Source organism: Bos mutus, chromosome 23 (genome assembly GCF_027580195.1).
Source record: "Bos mutus isolate GX-2022 chromosome 23, NWIPB_WYAK_1.1, whole genome shotgun sequence".
NCBI lineage: Eukaryota > Metazoa > Chordata > Mammalia > Artiodactyla > Bovidae > Bos > Bos mutus.
The window spans coordinates 29774343-29797962 of record NC_091639.1 but is presented as its reverse complement, the minus strand read 5'-3'; the positions used below and the strand labels follow the sequence as shown (position 1 = coordinate 29797962).

The 23620-nt window shown below is 42.9% G+C and overlaps 1 protein-coding gene and 1 pseudogene across 6 annotated transcripts in view; both read right to left on the bottom strand.

Moving 5' to 3' along the window:
• Nucleotides 1-23620, bottom strand: part of ADGRF5 (adhesion G protein-coupled receptor F5) — a 112735-nt gene that overhangs the window by 54716 nt on the left and 34399 nt on the right. The window contains exons 1-2 of one of the 6 annotated variants that reach the window (XM_070361025.1): nt 20491-20839; nt 2998-3123 (exon numbers count right to left, since the gene is read on the bottom strand). In XM_070361025.1, the coding sequence (XP_070217126.1) occupies nt 2998-3099 (102 nt within the window). In that variant the 5' untranslated portion in view covers nt 3100-3123; nt 20491-20839. Of the gene's footprint in view, nt 1-2997; nt 3124-20490; nt 20840-23620 lie in introns of those variants that run through there. The other 5 variants (XM_070361022.1, XM_070361024.1, XM_070361026.1 and 2 more) reach the window with 5 other exon arrangements.
• Nucleotides 9487-9659, bottom strand: LOC138985126 (U2 spliceosomal RNA; annotated as a pseudogene).

Genomic DNA, 23620 nt, shown 5'->3' with positions numbered 1-23620 from the left:
TGGCGACTGGCCTGAAGAGGGAGCAGTCAGAAATGAGAGATGGCATTTTTAGAAGCAAAAAAAAAAAAAAAAAAAAACAACCAGGGAGCCAGATGACAAATAAATAGTCACAGATCTCACCCAGTTTTGCATCTTTGCCTCAATTGTCTCAGCAAGGATCCCGTTAAAATATCTTCTTCCTGAGCATGCGAACCCAGGTTTATTTGTACCAGAATAGTAAAAATAACCACCAAATCTTATGCATTTGCTGTGTGCCAATCATGATGCTAAGCCATGTATATCTGAGAACATGTAATCCTGAAGAAGCTGAAGAATGAGACACTATTTATTTCTCATATTATGTGAGAAAACAGGTTCAGGGAGATGAAAAAAGGAGATGAAATTTCCGAAGTTAGTGAGCGTCAGAGCCGGGCTTTGGACTCAGGGTTGATCCCAGCTTTGAGAATCTGCAGACTTGCTGCTCCCAGTGTGATCACTGGGACGGGAACAAGAGTAACTAGTCAGAAGGCAACCAACACCCAGAGCCCCACCCTCAGACTTCCTGAGCTGAAATTTGCACTTTAAGAAGGTTCCCAGCTGGATTCATGCACACATTGAAGTTTGAGAAGCTACATCATCAATCACACTTCAAAAAGCTTTCACACTGTATTTGCTCCCCCATATTCAGAGCAGCATTGTTCACAGCAGCCAGGAGGTGAGAGGAACCCAAATGTGCATTGATAGATAAACAGATTAACAAAACGTAGGATATACATACAATGGATCCTTATTCAGACTTAAGAAAGGAAGGAAATTCTGATGCATACTATTAATACAACAGATACGTTTTTAGCACTTTACCCTAAGTGAATAAGCCAGTCACAAAAAGACAAATACTGTATGATTCCACTTGTATGACGTACTCAAGAGTCATCAAAATCATGGAGTTGGAAAGTAGAACAGTGAGTTCTAGGAGCTGGGGTCATGTCGGGGGGCTGAGGGGGGTTTGTTTAATAGATACAGAGTTTCAGTTTTGCAAGATGGTTTTGCAGATGGATTGTGTGACAGTGTGAATGTATTTAACACTACTGAAATGCACACTTAAAAATGGTGACAATCCGTGTGTACTGTTACAATAGTAGAAGTGGGAGCTGAGTGGCAGCCTAGGGCCGTATAAGCTGATAAGGCAGTTTCAAGGGCATGTCTCCAATGGAGTTCTTCAGCCTCCGAACTGGATGAAAATATTATATCTTGAAGGCATATCTAAAGGAGGAAAGTGGGGCCCTTTAGGATGGTGGTGGGAATATCCAGGAAGATATCCTGGTCCACCAGGCTGACGGAGGAGCTTTGTTATGGATGCTCGCGAAGGTAGAGCTGGCACAGTGGAAGGGCATCGCTGTAGCCAGGAATGCTGGGAATCTCCAGAACAGAGACAAGGCTGACCCCATTGATCAGGTCAGTCTCTGGCTTTCTCCCCATATGTATGGGGTAAGTAGACTTCTGTACTGACCATGCACATCCTCGGGAAAAGTAATATTTCCATCTTCTATTTATAAGAGCAAGCTGCTGCATAGAATCACAAGGGTTGTATCCGGCATATTGCAATTTGGAAGAAGAGACACAAAGTATACTTCCCAAATTATGAGAGAAATAAATAAAAAGACAAGACCTAGGTCAAACAAAGAAACATACAGAAACGAAAAAGAGGAAAGAAATGCATAAACCCATAAAAAATCCTGAAAGTAAGAGCAAGAATTTTAAATGACATCAAATGTGAATAAATTATACTCCCCAATCACAGATTAAAAGAAAGACAGAAAGTGAAGTCACTCAGTTGTGTCCGACTCTTTGCGACCCCAAGGACTGTAGCCTACCAGGTTCCTCCGTCCATGGGATTTTCCAAGCAAGAGTACTGGAGTGGGGTGCCATTGCCTTCTCCACAGGTTAAAAGAAAAGAATCTCAAACATGCATTGTTTATAAAAGAACCAGTAAAGCAAAGGAATATACTAAAAGCTACACAAAAAATAAAGAATAAAGATCACGCAAACACAAACACAAAAACAGAACCAACAACTGGAATGAATAGAGGACAGAGAATTAAAATTGAAAATCTCCAACCAGGAAAAGAGGAGACGTTTTCTGATGCTAAAATCTATCAATGAAAAACTCTAACAGTCGTGACAGATCGAATGAAGTAGCACTGAAATATCTTTTTGAAAAGCCAGTAGAAAAAAATACAAGAAGAGAAATGATAATAGCAAACACTAATAAGGCCTTTTTACATGTGTCAGGCACTAGTCTAAAGCATTTTGTAAATATTAACTAATTTAATTCTCGTAGCAAGCAGTAAATCAATACTATTATTTTCATTATTTTACAGACGAAAAAGCTGACACAGAGAGAATCACATCTGTCCCATGAGATTTCATAACCAGTAATATGCCCCGCTTTGGTGCATGGAGTAGCCTAAGGAAAGAAGATCCCAGTGATTCCCACAAGGAACAAGGGGGTGAGCTAAACTCCCATCAACTTCCCAAGGACCAAACAACCAGGCTAATGTGTTTTACAAAAGCTTGGGTGCTCACCCATGGCCCTTTCAAGTATATGGATCTGTGATTATAACACGACACAAATGAACACCTCTTGAAATGTGTTTTAGTCTGATGCTCCTGGTTAAAAAAAAAAAATTCCTTTGAGTACACATGTCCTGCTCAGCCCTCAAAATCTGCTTTATCGATGGGCTGTCAGTTTCATAGGGTGGAGCTCCAAGCCTAGAAGTGGTAAATTCATTAAGGAGGGAAGCCCTTGACATCACCACTGATTCCAGAGTATGACATGTTGTACCCAGGGTGTTATTATCGGATGAATACCATTTATGGCCCACCACTCCCTCCCCCCATTTGCAACATGTTCTCAAAGGCCCTGAACATTTGTGTAAAGCAGTTTCCGCCCATGACTTTCCCAGGAAATCAGAAAAAAATGTGACAGGGAAATATAGCAGACATGGATTTACTCACCGAATGATAAACAATAGACTCTAAATTCAAACTCAGTGTAGCTTGGGAAGAATAAATGGCAATAATCACAAAGCACAAAGTGGTTCTCTTTGGGGACTTCATGTCTTCAAGTTTGAGTTGCCTTGCCTGAAATGGAAATAAGATGGTTTAGAGATAGAGTTGTTTATTTATCAAACTTAGAAAAGGACTAGGAAATGCTGACTCCAAGGTCACACTGCAAATGGGCATTTTCAGGGGAGGGGAGAAAGGAAAGAGGTTAAAGACATCAACTGTGGAAAACTGTCCACTCCAGACCCTGATGAAAGGATAATGTCAGGAGAGATGGTGGCTGGGGAAGACCGGGGATGGTACCTGCGAATGGATCAAAGATAGCAGATCTTTAGGTAGCTTTCCTAGAGACAGAGAGAAGGAGAGAGAAGAGGAAAGAGAAAAGAGAAAGAGGAAAGACTACTCAGTATGAAATACTTTTAACATTATGGTTCAGTACATATGAACAAAAGGATTCAGAGAACAGTCCTTTCCTTTGGCTACATGCAACACATTCTGACGTTTTCAATGCTGTTCTATTCTCTTACCCTATGTCTTCTTTTAAGCCTGGCAGCAATCTATTAAACTGACTTTTCTGTGTGCGTTGCATCGCTAAGTCCTGTCTGACTCTTCTGCAACTCCATGGACTAAAGCCCGCCACGCTTATCTGTCCATGGGATTTCCCAGGCAAGAATACTGGAATGGGTTGCCATTCCCTTCTCCAGGGGATATTCTTGACCCAGGGATTGAACTCGCATCTCCTGTATTGCCCGCGGATTCTTTACTACTGAGTCACCAGGGAGGCCCCTAAATAGACTTTAAGACCCATGTTAATGGGCTATGCCCTATTAGTATGAAAAATCCTGGAACTGGTCACAAAAATACAAGATATATTTTACAGATTTTTAGACTATATAACATAGAATATTAATAGAGACTATATCATATATTGATTCTTGATTGCTATCTCTTTACAACGCTGGTGATGATAACAAGGTTTTTTTGATGACCAGATTAATCACGGTTGCATTTGAAAAGTAGAGACTCACATGGAATAATCCCAGATCCTATGCGTCTAGGGACCAGGACAAACTACTTTTCTTTTCTTAGTGACTTTCTAAAATTCATATTTTTGTGAAAAGAATACTTGACAAAGGGGTAGGAGATAGGAACCAAACTAATTGCATCAGGGGCTTCCCTGATGGTTCAGTGGTAAAGAATCCTCCTGCCAACTGCAGGAGACATGGGTTTGATCCCTGGTCCATGAAGATCGCATGTGGCATGGAGCAACTAAGCCTGTGGGCCACAGCTGTTGAGCTGGTGCTCTGGAGCCTGGGAGCCACAACTACGGAGCCCATGTGCCGCAACTACCAAAGCCCGTGCTTCGCAGCAAGGGAAGCCACACAATGAGAAGCCTGAAAGCTGCAACTAAAGAGTAGCCCCACTCACCACAGCTAGAGAAAAGCCCGTACAGCAGTGAAGACCCAACAGAGCCATAAATAAATAAACAAAATTATAGAAAAAAAACCTAATCTAATTGTATCCTTGAATAAGTCATTTATCTTCTCTGAATCCAGTTTGTCCATCTATGAAATAGGGATACTTAGACCTCCTCTAACTCTCTCACAGACTTTTCTGAGGCTCAAATGTAATTAAAAGTCATGCAGAGCTTCAGTGATGCCAGCTGCAGTGGAACTACCGTGACAGTTAGCGGAATCCAGAGGGCAGCCATCAGGAAGGGCAGGCATTGGCCCAGGCATTGCCATGAGCATCAGAGGACTTGGACAGGATGGCACACGGAGAGACAGCCAAGACTTACACGCCAGCAAGGATCATGTTTCAATCACCAGTTGTTGGCTGCCTCCTTTTCCTCTTCCCCAAGGGGAAAGAAGGAAGCATAAGGCCCTGGAAAACTGACCCAATTTGCAGATCTGGCAATGAAATACATTTTTTTAATTCTGCAACTCAATGGCTTTTGGAAAATGCTTCGCAATTTAGGTTACAGGAATAGAAATTTAAGGCCAGATGCATCTACCATAGAGAAAGCACAGCAACTCATTCCTTGTTGAAAAGCAGTAGGCTTTGGTGGGTATGAAGCAGGCTGATTTAGCCTGGGGGTAACAACTGTCTGGGGGACGAATCAAGTATTTCAGAGGCAATTTAATCTTTTTAGGCATCCACTTTCTGCCTGTACTAACTGGTTCCATTTTGAAGCAGTTAATCAAGGACAGAAAATTTAGTAGCTGAATAGTTAATGAGTCTCCCTTAATACTTGAGAGCCAGGAAGGGACTGAGGTATTAAAGGGATTGGAGTTGACTGCACGTCTTTTCATCACTTTGTACTATTGGCCTTTGACAGCTAGCAAGGATTGCCTTGATCATGATAATGACCAAATGGTCACACCTCCCCCCCCTCAAATGGTCATGTCTGGTCCCTTTGTATAATAGCCACTGGCCAATGCTTTCTGCCGTCCCCAACTTCCCCCACCATCCTTGGACTTAGTTCTTGATTAAATTGACATCTTTTTCTCTGTTGACCTATTTTGTAGCCACAGAATCACAATTCAACAGAAATACAATTATAGAAAGGACCACACTGTGGGGAAGGGGGTGTTCTCCTGATGCAGAAAAAAGATAACAGCTGCGTAGAATCAGTTCAGTTCAGTTCAGTTTAGTTGCTCAGTCGTGTCCGACTCTTTGCGACCCCATGAATCACAGCACGCCAGGCCTCCCTGTCTGTCACCAACTCCCAGAGTTCACTCAGACTCATGTCCATCAAGTCGGTGATGCCATCCAGCCCTCTCATCCTCTGTCGTCCCCTTCTCCTCCTGCCCCCAATCCCTCCCAGCATCAGAGTCTTTTCCAATGAATCAACTCTTCCCATGAGGTGGTCAAAGTATTGGAGTTTCAGCTTTAGCATCAGTCCTTCCAAAGAACACCCAGGACTGATCTCCTTCAGAATGGACTGGTTGGATCTCTTTGCAGTCCAAGGGACTCTCAAGAGTCTTCTCCAACACCACAGTTCAAAAGCATCAATTCTTCGGCACTCAGCTTTCTTCACAGTCCAACTCTCACATCCATACATGACCGCTGGAAAAACCATAGGCTTGACTAGATGGACCTTTGTTGGCAAAGTAATGTCTCTGCTTTTGAATATGCTATCTAGGTTGGTCATAACTTTCCTTCCAAGGAGTAAGCGTCCTTTAATTTCATGGCTGCAATCACCATCTGCAGTGATTTTGGAGCCCCCCAAAATAAGTCATCAGTTACATAATAAGGGTAAAGGGAAGGTCTTCCACTTAAAGAAAGAAGGCCATTGTTTTGAGAGAGAGGTAATATTAAAAATATTTGACAGCAAATATGGCATGAGCCTGACCCATATGAACAAGGATACCAGCTGAAGCTCAGTCCCACTTTCAGGGTTCCTGCTATGTTTGGGAGGAGTTCTGAAAGTGAACTTTTCTCACCTACATCAATAATGTCTCAGTAACCCTCCAGCTGTTTTTATCAGTGAGGAAGCTAGTGGAGGCTGTTTAACTTGGCTAATGGGAAAAAATTCCCAATCCATCCAACGAAAAGCCCAGAGTAGAATTCCACCGTCAAGGTGATATATCTTGAGTAGGGCTCCCCCTTTTTTTGTAAATCCCCAAGACGTTCCTATTTATTCCAAATTCCTAGAATAAATGTGCTCAGTCATGTCAGGCTCTTTGCGACACCATGGACTGAAGCCCACCAGGCTCCTCTGTCCACAGGATTTTCCAGGCAAGAGTACTGGAGTGGGTTGGCATTTCCTTCTCCAGCATAAATGGCAGACAACAACTAAAAGACTCAGCGATGAGCAGAGACAGAAAAAGAGACTTATCTTATGTCATTCCCAATTTCTTTATCCTTTGAAATTATAAATTCTGGGCACAGTCTACTAAAACTCACCAACCTATATGAGCCTGCTGTGTCTTAGAAAAAGCTGAGAGATATGACCTCATGCTCAGCAGTAACCTTGTGATGGATGAGCAACTTCCTGGTTCCTCAGACTCTATTTTCCTGTCTGTGAAGTTAGAAGATGTGGGAGGGAAACCAAGCACCCTGACATCATATGCCGGGAAGAAGTGGCGTGATTCTCAGCATTACTGCTCTTGGAGGACAAAGGTCTAGATTACTTGAAGCAGTCTTAAACCACATTCTCTCTCAGAGGGATTATGCACCAGGAACATTCATTGTGAAACTGACCTGAAACACATCAGGGAACTGCTCTCCTAAATCTTCTAAACAACCAGGGCTTCAAATAAACTGGTCTCTATCCCTTCATCAGCCCTGAGCAGCCCAATTTTGATTGAAGGGGTGGGAGGAGGTCAAGGAGGTTGTACACCTTGCAAGTTAAGAAGACTGTTCATGAAATGGCCAGATCTATGGGATCTGATCAAGTTGTGATTCCAAGCTTGGTATATAGAGGGTAATAGTGAGGCTTGTTCTGGAAATGGTTTCCTAAGCTCTACACAGCTCTGCCCTCCTGTGCTCTCAGGTGTCCTCAGCCCCTCTTCCCTGGGGACCCCAGCCTTAATACTCTTCTTGGTTCCTCCTGGGGAGAAAGAAGGCAGGAGGTAAAGGAAAGCCCACATTTGATTACCCTCTGCCCAGGTGCCTCCTCCTCCTTCCTCCAGTTCAGGTCTCTGCTCCTGGCTTGGGTCCAAGCACAACTCCTCCCCTTAACATCACCCTGGGTAGCACCACCCTAGAAGGAAGCTCCCTGGAGTACTTGAGCATCATCTGCTTAAATGGTTCTTATCCTTGCCTGCGCATCAGAATAAGCTCCTGGGGAACTTCTTTGTTTCCTCTCTTCATTTGTTTGTTGTTTTAACATCATGTCAGACCAACTGAATTAGCATTTCTGGTGGGGGCAGGAGTGAGGGGGTGTGTCTGTATCCGCCCCAGCTGTTTATGATGCCGAGGGAGGTTTGAGGTATGCAGGTCCAAGCTTTCAGCTTCCCATTGCCCTAGCCACACTCCTGGCACTTTCTATCACAACCCTATAGTCCTCTCTCCACTAAAGAAATTATGTAGAAACAGAATCTTAGGGGGAATGCATTTAGGAGGCAATCAATCAATGGTGGATGAATGAATGGATTCATGGGAGTATAGACTCAGAGGTGATTTACCCAATAGTTGATGCAATTCAGCAGCCAAGGCTGTTATTTGAGGTTGTGTCATATATTTCACGTAGTATCAAATGTGGTGCACAGTTACAACACAACACAGAACGTTCCATAGGCCTAAAATCGTGCTAAGTTATGCTTAACTTGCATGCACGAAATGAACTCAGTTATGGTCCTTGGCTCGAAAAAGCTCTCAATCATATCAGGAAGGCATGAAACAGAGACTGAAAGAAAAATATGAGTTTAAAAGATGCTATTTACTAAATGTCTACTAGGAACCAAACACTGCCCTAAATGTAATTATAAGTATGTTCATTCACTTAATTTGCCTCACAATAAGACTAGGAGGTAGGTGTTTCCTCCTAATTCATGCATGAGAAAATTAAGGCTTTCAGAGAGGTTACTAGACTTATTCAGGTTGCCCAGCTAGTAAGTAACAGTAAGAATTGCCCCCATTTTGGCCTGTCTCCGGGGCTTCACTGGTGGCTCAATCGGTAAAGAAACCACCTGCAATGCAGGAGACCTGGCTTCAATCCCAGGATCAGGAAGATCCCTTGGGAAAGGGAACGGCAACCCACTCTAGTATTCTTGCATGGAGAATTCCATGGACAGATGAGCCTGGTGGGGAAAGTGAGCTGCAGTGTGAAGTAATAAGATGACTAGAAAAAGTTGGCCTGGGGGAGTTGGGTGGATTTTGGAGTGACCAGGGTCACTGATCAGACCCTAAAGGATTGGCAATGCTTAAACATGTGATGGGGGAAAGAAAAGAGAATTTCAGCCAAAGGAGAAGACCATAGGTGGAGAGCCTTATCCCTGTTTAAAGGGAACAAAACATCCCAAAGGGTGATGTTTAGCTGTCCCTTGAGCCCTTAGTGGATGTTGCCAAGGGTAGCTTGTCCAACCACTGTGATGAAGGCTCGGCCACCATCCCTGAGAGCACATTGTTCTCCTGAACAGTCACCATCAACAAGGGAAGGCAGAGCTATTTTCTGCTCTGCCTCGGAAAAAAAAATGAATGTAATGGCTTTAGGGCCCCAGTGATTCCCTCTTTCCTGTAATAGACTATAGTGGAAAGAATACCAGCTTTGATGCAAAACAGGCCTGTGTTCTGATTGCAGCTTCACCACTTATTAATCGTGGGTGAGACACTTAACCCCACAGAGGCTCAGTTTCCTGATGTGAGTAATGGGGATCACAGTACTGGCCTTGCAGCATTGTTGTGGAGATTAGAGACTTGTGCCCATGAAGCTTGAAAAAGCCTGGTCATGGTTGCATTTGTTAAGGTCTGATTTGTGCCCTCTAAAATTAATATGTTGAATTCCAGCCCCCAGCAGCTCAGAATGTGACCTTATTTGGAGACCAGGTCTTTAACGAGGTCACTGAGTTAAAACGAGGTCATATGGGTGGGGCCCTTATCCAATATGAGCAGTGACCTTATAAGAACAGATACTATATTCGGTCTTAGCCCAAAGGCTGAGAAGTGATGAACAGTGATCTTATAAGAGGAAGAGACCTACACAGAGGGAGAACCACGTGAAGACACAGGAGGAAGACAGCATCTCCAAGCCTCTGAAAAAACCAACTCTGCTGACACCTTGATTTCTGACCTTCAAGCTCCAGAATTGTGAGAAAATAAATTTCTGTTATTTTAGTCACCCAGTCTGCAGGTCTTTATTATGGCACTCTGAGAAAACTAATACAGGATTCAATAAAAATGATACTTCTTTTTATTTTTTATCACCCAAAAAGTGTGAGTCTGACCCTCTCGTCTGGTACCCAATATTTATTATTTATACTGTGAATGTTTTTATGAAAATCAAAAAATGGGTTATCTGACTATAGGACAAAACATACACAGTTAAAACTGAAAGACAGATTAGAATTAATCTTTATGTAGAGGTAGAGAACAAACTTGTGGGCACAGTGGGGGAAGGAAGGGGTGGGATGAATTGAGACAGTAGCATTGACATATATACACGACCATGTGTAGAACAGATAGCTAGTGGGACATGCTGTGTAACACAGGGAGCTCAGCTTGGTGCTCGTGATGACCTAGAGGGGTGGGATGGGGCCTTGGTAGAGGGGGGCTCAAGAAGAAGGGGATCTGTGTCTACATATAGCTGATTCACATCGCTGCATGGCAGAAACCAGCACAACATTGTAAAGTAATTATCCTGCAATTAAAAACAAATTTAAAGAAAATGATCTGCTAAGGAAAAAAGAAAAAGAATTTGCCTTTCTTTCAAACACTACCCCCAGCCCTCCACACACACCACACACACACACACACACACACGTCTAATTTTTTTAGATGACAAAACTAAGACCTGGCAATGGCTGTGTGTCTCAAAGGCAGCTGGGAGCTGAATTAGTCAGGACTGAAGAGGTTAATTAAGGATTTCAAAAATTCTAGATAATGATATTGTCCTATAGTGAACACTGTAGGACAACTATGTTGTCCTATAGTCGGACAAGTCATTTGTCATATAATGGTGGAGAATAATTATCAGCAAAGATGATGATGGTGATGGTGATGGTGGTGGTTACAGATCACTGATATTAGATCTGTTTCAGGCATAGAGCTATTTCAGTATTCATAGTGCTATTACATCTGTCTCAGGCCTAATGCTATAAGAGGCATAGAAGCTCTCTTCAAGAATTATGTCATTTAACCCTCTCAATTAATCCTATAATATCACTAAATTATCCTTAATTATTCCATATTCAAATATGGAAATGGAAGGTTAGAAGGATGAGTAACTCACCAAGGTCAATCAGCTGATACGTAGTGGTGGCAAAATTATAAACGTAGCCATCTATTCCTTTGGGAAAATGGTACCATTTGGGTTAGGGATCTTTTTGGGGTTATCAACAAGAATAAATGAAAAGCTTTCTCTATGTGAACCCTAGTCCAGCCAACTGAGTTCCAGCCTCACCTTGCTACTGATTCATTCATGATCTGGGGCAAGTCACTTGACCTCTCTGCATCTCAATTTTCTTTTTGGCAAAGCCAAGGAGTTGATGGCCCTTGGCGATTTCAAAATTGAGGTGAAAGACATGGAGTCTGATGGTCCCATTGCTGTTCAAAGAGTCTAAAATTTCTCACAGTTATTTCAAATCCATTGTAACCTCACTGAGGTTTCCAAGGCTAATCATAGCTATCTCTTGCATTTGTCTACTCCACCTCTGATTGACTATGCTAGCTAAGCCTTCACTGCCCCACACAGGCACCACTGCGATGGCTTCCCTTCTTTTCCTCTCTACCCTACCATCTTCATAGATACACGACTGACCTTCTGCAAGCACTCTTCACACCTGTTACCTCTGTTCAGCTCTCCACTGCTTCCAGAACAAAAGCAATGGTGTTTGCTGATGCTGGAGGCCCTCCATGACCTGGATCTTATTTTTCAGATCTGGCATATTTAATAAGCATCTATCACATTTTCACAACTAAAGCTGGTAACTTTTTCATCATTTAAAATAGTGCAAGACAGATCTTGAGCTAGGAGTAGTTTTGCTTTTAAAATTAAGACTATGGTCTGGGACTTTCCTGGCAGTCCAGTGGTTAAGACTCTGAGCTCCAGAAGCAGGGGGGGCAGGGGTTCGATAGCTGGCTGAGGAACTAAGATTTCACATGCCACATAGCATGTCCTAAAGATAAATAAATAAATAAAAATAAAACAACAACAACAAAAAGACTATTTAAAAAAGGGAGGGGGACAGAAAATGCAAGCAGATACTTAAATAAACATTAAAAGAAAAACACTGTGGTCAAACCTTCACAGTTGATGTTTTATTCACTGACTCCACCAGCCCCACAGGCAATAGTGAATAGAGAAGCAGGGACTTTGCCTTCAGATATGAATCTGAATTGAAAGTTTCTTTTTCAGCCTTTCTGAAACTTGGCTTACTCGTTTGCAAAATGGATTGTTGAGAATTAAATAATAAGTAAAATAAATAAATAAAATAGTGCAAGAGATTTTCCATTGTCCATTCAAAGGTAAAAACATGAAAATTAATCTTTGAGATGTAAGAATAATTATTTGCTCAAACTATTTTTCACTCTTTGGCAAAACCAAAGTAATCCTGTGATTTACTTGGTTTCTTAATCTCCATTTTTTCCCTGCCCCTTTGCCTCAACATTATTGCTGCATATTCAATTCTACCCACCCTTCAGTGCTCAGGAAAATGACTACATCCTGGTTGGAGATTCTCTGCTTTGTTCAGCTATAAATGGGAGGTCAGGTATATTGAACACAAGAAATCTCACTAAAAAGTAGAAGAGAAAGAGTGGCAATTCTTCCCATAGGTAAACTTCCTGGTTTTAGATCATGCACAGAAGGTGATGCTATATACATGGCTTTCTTTTTAATAAAAGAAGAATGGCATTGTATGCTAGGACACTAACAAGGTAAGCCATGCATCTTGGCCTGCGTCTGACTAACTGAACAGGTTATTGTATTCTTTGAAAGAAGCCAAAGATATATCTTCTTATGTTTTGTTCTATATATACACACATATATATGCCTGAGTCATGTACTTCTGATCAAAATAGAGACTAGATGAGAGACTAAAAATAAATATGCATATATATTATTCTACGATTAGAGAATAATTCAAAGCAGAGTTCTTCTTAATGCAGATGATGGATGGTAGTAGCAAATTTCAGGACTTTCATTGAAAATTTGACTGACATTATTATTCTTTATGGGCTTCCCAGGTGGTGCTAGTGATAAAAAACATGCCTGCCAATGCACGATACACAAGACACTTGGGTTTAATCCCTGGGTTGGAAAGATACCCTGGAGGAGGGCATGGCAATCCATTCCAGTATTCTTGCCTATAGAATCCCAGGGACATAGGAGCCTGGTAGACTACAGTCCATGGGGTTGCAAAGAGTCAGACATGACTGAAGCAACTTAGCACCCACACATGGGCTTCCCAGGTGGCTCAGTTGGTAAAGAATCCACCTGCAGATGTAGGAGATTCAGGAGACACGAGTGTGATCCCTGGGTCAGGAAGATCCCCTGGAGAAGAAAATGGCTACCCACTCCAATGTTCTTGCCTGGAAAATCCCACAGAGGAGCATGGTGAGTTACAGTCCATGGGGTCACAAAGAGTCAGACACGATTATGACCAAAGAGCATATTATTCTTTGCTCAAGACTGCAATAAAGACAGGATGGCATCAATAACCTCCCTCCTGGAGTGCAGAAGTACAGATTAAAAACCCTCAAGGGCTCCTCTAACAGCCCGCCTTCACAAATCTGTGTTTTCAACAGCAAAAGGTGATGACTTGCCTTTGCTGACCTTATCTAATGAGATGAATCTCCCTTGCACATGCAGAACTATAAACTAAATATTTATTTAACACAAACACGAAACACAATACCAATAAAAGAACTGCCTTGAAAAATTTTTTTTTCCTGTTTCATTTTCCTTTGCCTTAAAATAAGGTTCAGGAGAAGCATTGTGTCAGGGTAACTCAGTCCTATCAGATTAGAGAGGAACATTTGTTTGTACACAATGGGGGTCAAGTTTTCCAAAACACACGCTCATGTGTGCGGCGTTGATAACCTTTCATCCTTCTTGTTGTAAATCACTGGAGGGTTTTACAACAGGAGATTGCCATCTCCATGAAACCTCTGAGCAGGAGATTGCCATCTCCATGAAACCAGTAAGTTCCTAACTCTGTTCTTGTCTCAACCATCTTGGGACTTTCATTTACCACGTGGAGGGGTTTTCCTAAGCCCTGGCAAGACAATGCCTGAGGTGTTTTTCAGCTGCCATGGAGGGTGGCCCTGGGGTTGGCTGTGAGACTCCAAGGACTTGGGCATGGGTCCAAGCCTTACAGTTTTGTGGTCTTACTCTTTATGAGGTAAGATCTGAAATAATACTGAGTCTTCCAATAGCAACAATAATGGGCCAATCAGAGCAGTCTCTGATCACTGCAAGAACAGAGGTCCTGGGCCCAAGGGCCCAAGGCAAGCAACGAAGTGATGGAGGCAGAGACTGGAGGCGACACTCCAGACCCTCCAGGGGCCCCAGGGTAGCATTTATTTCTTTACCATGTGGTTTAAATTATTCCAACATTTTAGTAATTGGCAGGACCCTGTTAGATCTTTGTATTCCCTCGCTTCCCACCTCCCAGTTCCTCCATCTCCCTGACACCAGGCATGGGGTCCTTGGCCAATGACTTCACTTCTCTTAAATTTCTGTTTTCCTCCCTAGGCATTTTGTTAGAATTTAAGAATAGTGGATGACAGGGAACTATATTCAATAATTTGTAATAACTTATAATGGAAAAGAATATATATATGTATAACTGAATCATTTTGCTGTAAAACAAAAACTAACACAACATTGTAAGTCAACTATACTTCAATAAAAATAATTATTTGCCTATTTTGAAGAACAGATGTGTGTGCTACTTAAAATGAAAAAAAATTACAGATTAAAACTTACAGATTAAATATTACATATTACTTAAATATTACAGATTAAAACTCCCTCCCCCGCAAATATAGCACACTGGGAAGTCATGGCCATTCCAAGATTTTCTTAATCTGGATAGTCTGACTTTTGTCCTCATCTCATCATGAAAGGGCTTCCCTGGTAGCTCAGACAGTAAAGTGTCTGCCTACAGTGCAGGAGACCCAGGTTTGATCCCTGGGTCAGGAAGATCCCCTGGAGAAGGAAACGGCAACCCACTCCAGTATTCAGGCCTGGAAAATCCCATGGACCAAGGAGCCTGGTGGGCTACAATCCATGGGGTCGCAGAGTCGGACACGACTGAGCGACTTCACTTCACTTCACTTTATCATGAAAAGCATTTTCTAAAGTGTGATGTTCTTCACTAATCCTCATCCTTCCTGGTTTCTTGTTGGTTTCTGACAACACTTAGCTGCTCCTCCTTCATGCCTTCCCCTTTTTCTCCTTCACTTCACTTTGGGGTCTCTCTTCATTTCAGCCTTTTCTCCTTTCCCTCCTCCTATGATTCCGTCCTCCTCATCCTACACCGTCTGAGTGTAGGCTTGCAAACCTCCCCTGGGTCCTTGGCTGATCTCTCTTGACCCTCTTAGGGAGCTCGTCCATGTCTACAGCTTTAACTATCCACTTATATGAGAATCCCCCAAACTTTATTTCCACCTTAGTCACTTTTCTAACATCGTCACAAATGCACTATTTCCACCTGGGTCTAAATTCAGCTCATCCGGAACTAATGCGTCTCTTGTCTCCTAACCCATCTCTTCCCAGATTGACAAACTGCTGGCTTCTTTCTCCAGGTTCCCAGGCTCACAACCCCGCAGGTATTCTGGGTCACAAGCCTTGCAGGCAGGAATGAGAGGAGCAATTCAGCCATTCGCTCAGTCTTGTGAATACCTCCAGCGCCCGCATTTTCTTTCCCTCGGCTGCCATATTGGTGTGGATGGTATCATCTCCTCAGAACCATTATCACCAGAATGACTGCAGCAACCTTCCTCTTTCCCTCCCTGTCCAATATCCAATACCATCTGCCAATTCATTTGCCTAGAACACTTGCCTAGAACACTATTTGTCATATATTGCTACTATGCCACAGTCAGATACCCTAAACATTCTCAAATGCTCAGAGGAAGTCTGGGCTAATTCACCTGGCAAGCATGGTTACCACAACTGAATGTAAACCCAGATCCAACACAATTTTCTTCTGTAACACTTGGAGACAGAACTGGCTGGCTGACCTACTCACAAGCATTTATTGTACCTTCTTTTGCAAAATGTGTCATAAATATTAACACTAAGTATTGGTTGAAGTGATTGCTACCTCTTAACTTATTCTCACACTATTCTTGGCAACCTGAAATGCCCCATTTCTCCCTTCTGAGATTTACTCATTACTTCAGGTCTTTTGTACTCCCTTAGTAGCAACAAGAATTGCTATCATTTATCAAACTTTAGCTATATGCCGGGCTTCCCTCAGTCAGAAAAGAATCTGCCTGCAATGCAGGAGACCTGGGTTCAATTCCTGGATCAGGAAGATCCCTTGGAGAAGGAAATGGCAATCCACTCCAGTATTCTTGCCTGGAGAATCCCATGGACAGAGAGGAGCCTGGCGGGCTACAGTCCATGGGGTCCCAAGAGTCGGACACGACTTAGCGACTAAACCACCACCACCAGCTATATGCCGGTCATTAGACTGAGCGGTGTACCTGATGTGCTAGGCTCATTTTAATCCTTAAACCCTATATTGTTAGAACTATCAGTTATCTCCATTTTACCAACTAAGAAACTGAAACTTGGGTAAATTAAATCATACACCCCAAGTCACACAATAATAACAAATTCTGTTGCTAAATCTAAACTCTTACCCTTTGTGTGGAATAGACTGCATCTCCCTCCCTGGCTACTTCTCTGGCCGTGCTGCTGCTGCTGCCAAGTCACTTTAGTCACGTCCGACTCTGTGCGCCCCCATGGACTGCAGCCTACCAGGCTTCTCCGTCCATGGGATTCTCCAGGCAAGAACACTGGAGTGGGTTGCCATTTCCTTCTCCAATACTTCTCTGGCTGTAGCATGAATATTTTTCTGTAGCTCTATTGCGGTTTTTGTAGCACAGCATAGTTATTAGGCATATGGACTGGTCAGACTGCCTACTTGCCAGCTTTCTGTGTCTTGGGCAACTTAGTTAAAATTGTGTGTCCTTTTGTCTATAAATTAGGTATTATAATAGAAACTGAGACATGGGATTATTGAAATAACTACATGACTTAACCACCTTTGTAAAGTACTGAACACAGTGCCTAGCACAAAATAAGTACTCAGTAAACATTACCTGTTATTATTAAAATCCCCAGGGCCAGTGTTTTGCTTTCTGTTAAGAGTGGAGAGGGCAATGGCACCCCACTCCAGTACTCCTGCCTGGAAAATCCCATGGATGGAGGAGCCTGGTAGGCTGCAGTCCATGGGGTCGCTAAGAGTCGGACACGACTGAGCGACTTCATTTTCACTTTTCACTTTCCACTTTCACGCATTGGAGAAGGAAATGGCAACCCACTCCAGTGTTCTTGCCTGGAGAATCCCAAGGACGGGGGAGCCTGGTGGGCTGCCGTCTGACTCACACAGAGTCGGACACGTAAGTGACTTAGCAGCAGCAGGAGTATTAACTGATTAAAGGAAAGGATTCTCTGTCTTTGTAATTCCACAGCTCTTTGCACATCTATCAGTATAGATGCTTCTACTAAGCTGTGACTTTAAAGGTTTCACTTTTGTGATTATCTTTTAGGAAACGGGCAAGACTCCAATTATTTTAACCATCATCACCACAATCAGGCAATGTGAGTTGAAATGCTGAGTTGTGTGAATTCATAGCGTCCCCATAGTGAACACAGATACTTAACAAGCCTTCCTAAAGCACCTACTCTGGGTTGAAACTCCTGGCGAAACTGAGCCTGAGAGGGATCCCACTTAGAGACAAAGATTACAGCGATGAGCGATACTAATTTGGACTCTATGAGGAATGTTGGCAGGGAAGTTTTCTAGGGGCACATTTTCTGATTTTAAAAAAAAAAAGCTCTGAAAAACAACAACAACAAAAACCCAACTCTGATTTATTTTCTACCCATCTATATAGATCAGTCCAGAAAGTGGCAGATCAGGCAAAAGATAACTAGTATTTCTTTTTCTGGGAATTGAGACACATGTTAAAGTGACATTGAATAAAAGGATGACCCCCTCCCACCATAGTCATTTGGCAGCAGAAGAACACATCCTGTTTACCTAGAACATTTCATCAGATTCTGTAAACTCTGCAAGTAACAGGGTGCCAGTGACTCTGCATGGAAGCCAGTGGGGTTGTTTCAGTTGAAACTCGAAAGGTAGGGCCATGTCTGGGGAGCTGGAGTTGCCTCCTCATTCTCACCTGCAGATGTGTGTGTGTGTGGGGGGGGGGCGGTGGGGGGTGGCGTTCCACTCATAAACAGCCGCAGCCAGGATCCTAAAACAGGATGCTCACCCCTGCTGGCGCTTCTGGCCCCAGCTTCTGGGCGACCTGAAGCAGTATTACTTCTGCTTCACTATTTAGACTTTGTCTCTTACGGTTTGGACTCAGTGGTTCTCAACCTTCACTGCATAAAAGAATCACTTTGGAGATTTACCAACAAAACCAACCAAGCAAAACAGCATGAGATTTCCCTAGAGATTCTCACTGAGTTGTTCCAGGGAAGTGTCTGGGCACCGTTTTCTTTTGCTAAGTTGCTGAGGATGATGCCAATAAACGGCAGGTGTTAGAATGGGCTCAGATCTGGACCAGGCAATAGCTGAATCTACCTACAGACTTGCAGCGCGACTGGGAACCCGTGCTGCTCCAAACCTGATAGAATCCAGCCAATCCCACTCATTCTCTACTCTATATGGTTCTCACCCTCGTGATGCTATCAGTCTCTTGGTTGGAGAGGCAGAGATCTGCGCTTCTTCTCATTCCAGTGCCCCTGGGATTCTGAGCTCCTCAGGTTCATACTTCATAAAATGGGAACAAGCTACCTGCTTTACCTGTGATGAGTGAGTTGAAAGAGAAGGAGGTCTCTGTCAGGGGCTAGCACTGTGCGGTAGGGTGAAATGATTCATCAAAATACCCAGAGAAAGAATCAACGTGGGCAAATTTAACAAGATGGTCAAGAAAGCACCAGAGAATGTCCAAAATCAGAGCCAACTGGCCCTCTAGTTTGGAGTAGAGAAATCTTGGGAAGGGCAAGAAAATGCCTAATAGCAGTTGAAAAGTACTTTGTGATTATTCTTAGACTTGGCATTCCTCATGTAACTTCATTGCAGATCCTCTCCCCATGACCCATACTCATTTGTTCATAGTATTTTATTTCTTATTCACTTGTCTCAAGTGAATAATGAATAGAAGGAAAAAACTTAAAGGCCACCTTTTTACAGAAAGCTAAAAGAAATAGAAAGTGAACCCACATTTTAAATACATCTATTATTCATTAAGAAAGGAAATCTCTCCCATTGTCCCCCCATTTCCCTAGAGCCAACTACTTAATCTAGCTGGCTAGCTGTCATTTATATATCTATAAATCCATCCATCTATTCAGTTACTCTTCTTTTATTTTCCAGAACAGAATACCTTTGATGGACTTCAAGAGAGAAGCCCAAACTACTAGTTGAAAATTCTAGAATTTAATACATGGGAGGTTGTTACAAATACTATGCATTGTCCAAGCCAAAACCAACACATAAATAACAATGGTAAAAATGAAAAAAAAAAAAAAAACTATTTCAAGCTTTTCTAAATATTAAAACAACTGCTCACATTCCCCATGTATTATTTTTTTCTTTACAGTGAGGGGAAGGTATTGTTAAAGACCAATACATGGATCTGACAATGAGAATTTCTTGTACTCCTAAGTGCCCTGGCTTGCCCTAAGAGCTGGGAAGACAGAAAGATCAGTCACTTACCACCATCTAACCACCATCTAACTGGTAAGATAGATGGCAAACAATTGAGTGGATAACATTGGGGAGGGAAGGAAGCTAATACATATGGGGCATGTGGGGTTTGAAAAATTGTGAGACATATTCTGTTATAGTAAGAATATAACCATGCATTACATGCATCATTCAAAAATGAAAGTCCAGAAACATTAGCTCTTTATGAAGGGAAAAACTGAGCCACGGTGAAGTGGTATGACCCCGCTTTCTGCAAAGTATTAGAAAACACAGTTGAAGCAAACCACACACCACAGGGCAACTCCTCCTTTCTAGAACACTTGAGGCAAGCCTGCCTGCTCTTGATCCCAGTGCTTTATCTGACCTCCTTCCCAGAGCTGACTCGCAAACCCCGTTCCATTCAGTAGCTGGGTAAGGAAGGGGGTAGCTTACATTTTACGTTTCCAGACTGCCTAGGACCCGAGAATACCTGCACACCTCCTGCTACATGCAGGGTAGCCTCCCCGGCTGCCTGGCGTGGAAATCCACAGCAAGCAATTCACGAACCTTCTGGTCTCTATGGTATTTTCTGGCTCAGGGATGGGAAAACTCATTAAAAAGATAGAAAACGGAAAGCTCTTTATATTATAGAGGAAATCCTAAAAGCACCCCAGCTCACTGCTGGACACTCCATCTTCCTAAACACAATCTCATCGACTTGACCAACAGCCGCACGCCCGATGTCCTGGCCAGCCGTGCTTTGTGCTTGCAACATGCAAGTCACAGCTACAGAAAAGAGGATTGTAACTGAAAAGTGCCATAATAGGAGCCTCAGAGTGACCTAGGTGCCCCTGAGTTCTTACTACCAAAAGAGACAAACGCCAGTAGGAGAAACGCCTGTTACCTGCCCAGCACCGTCGTTCCCAGGCCGGCTCTGGCTCCGATCAGACGTCTAACAAAGTTCCAGCTCTCTGCTATGAGGCCACTTGCCCCGCAGCCTCATGCTCGACGAAGGGCGAGCCAAGCTGGGCTCATGAGGAGGGCTCAGGCAGGACTGGGAGCTCCGAGCCAAGCTCAGCCTCCTCTCGGACCGGTGCCTCCCTGCCGTGGTCCTCCCAGCCTCACACAGCCATCCCCAACGGCTCGCCGCTGTTTGAAAACAAGAAGTGATTTCCTGGTCCTCTTCCCCAGATGGTGTGTGCTATTTCCCTCACGCCCATGGGAAGTCCTTCAGATCCTTCTTATCTGGAAACCTATTCACTGAGTAGCCAGACTTGTTTGGCCAAAGCCCCTAATCCTCGCTTTCCTTTCTTCAGAGAAAAAACTTCAGAAAACGAAACCAAAGAGAGTCCGCAAATGGGGTTGAGCTTATGGCCAGTGTAGGATGCCTGGTTTAAACCTTTGAAAGATGCCCACTAAATGAGACTGTGTTTTCAGAGTGGAAAGAAAATTAAAATTACCAATGAGCGTCATTTCTAGCAGCACCAAGAAATCAGAGATTTTAGAAGTCCTGAACATGGAAAAACCTAGTGAAATCATTTGGTGCTAGCCCTGGGTTTTTGGGAGGGCTGCCCTTCAAATTCACCACATTCAGAGGTATGTAGTTCTTCCAGATTTTCCAGGGAAAGTCTGAAATATTTGTGAATATTTGTGCATCAAATTACAAATTCTGTAACATTTAACCTATTGTCTCAGTTAACACTAATGTTTACAGATAAGGAGATACATGGAAAAAGGCAGGCTGCGGTTGATTTGTTGGGTTTAAAGATGAATGAGATGAAGCAATTATACTGCAGTAAAAAAAAAAAAGATGAATTAGAATTAGAGTTCTTGAGATGAAAGTGACCTATCCGTCCTCATTTTACAAGCAAGGAAACCAAGATCCAGGGAGAAACAGTGACTTTCCCAAGGTCAGAACACAGATGGAAAGTGACAAATGGTCACCTCATTGTTCTTAAACATCTCTCTGTGTGGAATACTCTTCAACTTCCTACTCTGAAGCCCTTCCCACAGAAAGCCTGATGAATGGGCCCTCGCCTAGGGCCCAGGAATCTGCATTGTAAGTGCCCCAGTAAAAAGGGCATCCCCAGACTGCACTGAGAGATACCCTCCTAATGTCAGGACAGTGCAAGGACACCAGAGTCAGACTGCAGGGATTCAAACCATAGGGCCACTGATTCCTATTTATGTGGCCTTGGAGATGTTATGAGACCTCACTGACACTCAGTTTTATTATGTGTGAAAGTGGAATAATAATACTGCTGAGGCTGTGAAGGCTCTGATAAAAGCCTGGCATGGAGGATGAACTCCAGAACTGGAGACCTGGGCTCGAATCCTCCAAGCTCTTGGATCTTCCCTCTCCCACATCGTCTCCCTTCCTCCTGGCCAGCCTTCCCTTCCAGCCAGAGCTCCCATCCTGTAGGCATGTCAGTAACTACTTGTCATATTCAGGCTGGGGACAAGGGTGAAGTGTTTGGTGAAATGAGGATGAACCTTCAAAATATTGGGTTGGCAAACATTTTGTTCGAGTTTTTCTGCAACCTCTTATGGAAGAACCCAAATGAATTTTTGGCCAAGTCAACATTATTATTCCACTTCTTGGTACTGATTCTCAATTGTATTCTCCAGCCCATTCCACACCAGCATGGGAGATGGTGGTGGCTGCCCCCAACAGCTGACCCTCACCTCTTCTCGGCTGCCAGCCTGGGCCTGGTTATGCGCTCAGGGGTGCACTGTGATAGGTTTAAAGTGCAGTGACATCATTCTCCTTGCTAGACCCTGGGATATGCTTAGACATATGGCCAGATGTGGATGTATGTCACCTCTGGATTTACTATCAATGGCAAAATGTGTGTGCATGCTCATGTCCGAGTCTTTTGTGACCCCATGGACTGTAGCCCTCCAGGCTCCTCTACCCACGGAATTTCCCAGGCAAGAATATTAGAGTAGGTTTCCATTTTCTCCTCCAGGGGATCTTCCCAACCCAGGGATCATTGACAGGCGGATTCTTTACCCTTGAGCCACCTGGCACAATAAAGGGCCTTATTATTTAATCCAGTACTAATTGCTCTACCTGTAGTAAAGTGGTGAATCATTATGAAAAATAAATCTTTTCTTTCTATAGAAAACACTCATGACACAGTAAGTCAAATATACTTCAATTAAAAAATAATTCTATAAAAATAAATAAAATACTACCCTTGGCCAGTAAATAAATAGTAAGACACATAGATACAGAATCAAAAAAGCTTAAATCATATTTTAGAATATAGTCAATCCTTGGACAATGTGTATGGGTCTACTTGCATGCTGATTTTTTTTTTTCACTTAAATGCATACAAGTGTGTGACATGACCCACAGTTGCTTGGATGACTCCTTGTATCTGAAACCAGGATACAGAGTAACAATTGTAAAGCTAGGTGCAGATTTTCAGCTATGTAAAAGTGATTATCCTTAAACCTGTGTTGTTCAAGGGTCTACTGTATTCTAAATTTCTTGTGCTAAATATTTGCAGTACTGACTTTTCCTATACAAAATGGACAAAGATATTCCAGATTCATTTTTACACTAAACACCTATAATATTAAATATAGGTAGTAGAAAACACCTGGGTCTTGAAAACCCAGAGTAACCTGGGGTGAATCGTGTGGACACCAAATCTGCCCACTCATAGTTCCTCAGAAACTTACTTGGTTATTTCATCTTTCTGGGCCTCGGTTTTCTCATCTGCAAAATCAGAGTAATAATAAGAACTACCTCAGGGTTGTAGGGAAGATTGCATGAGTTCCACACCTGTAAAAATGCTTATGAAAGTGCCTGGCACTTAGTAAGCATGTGTTAAGTGTTGGCTATTGTTATTGTTATTATAGCATCACCAATTCCATGGACATGAATTTGAGCAAATTCTGGAAGATAGTGGAGGACAGAGGAGCCTCCAGTCCATGGGGTCACAAGTAGTCGAACATGACTTAGTGACGGAACAATAAAAATGTTATTTCTGCAGGAAAGAGATTTTTGTTGTAATAACATGGAG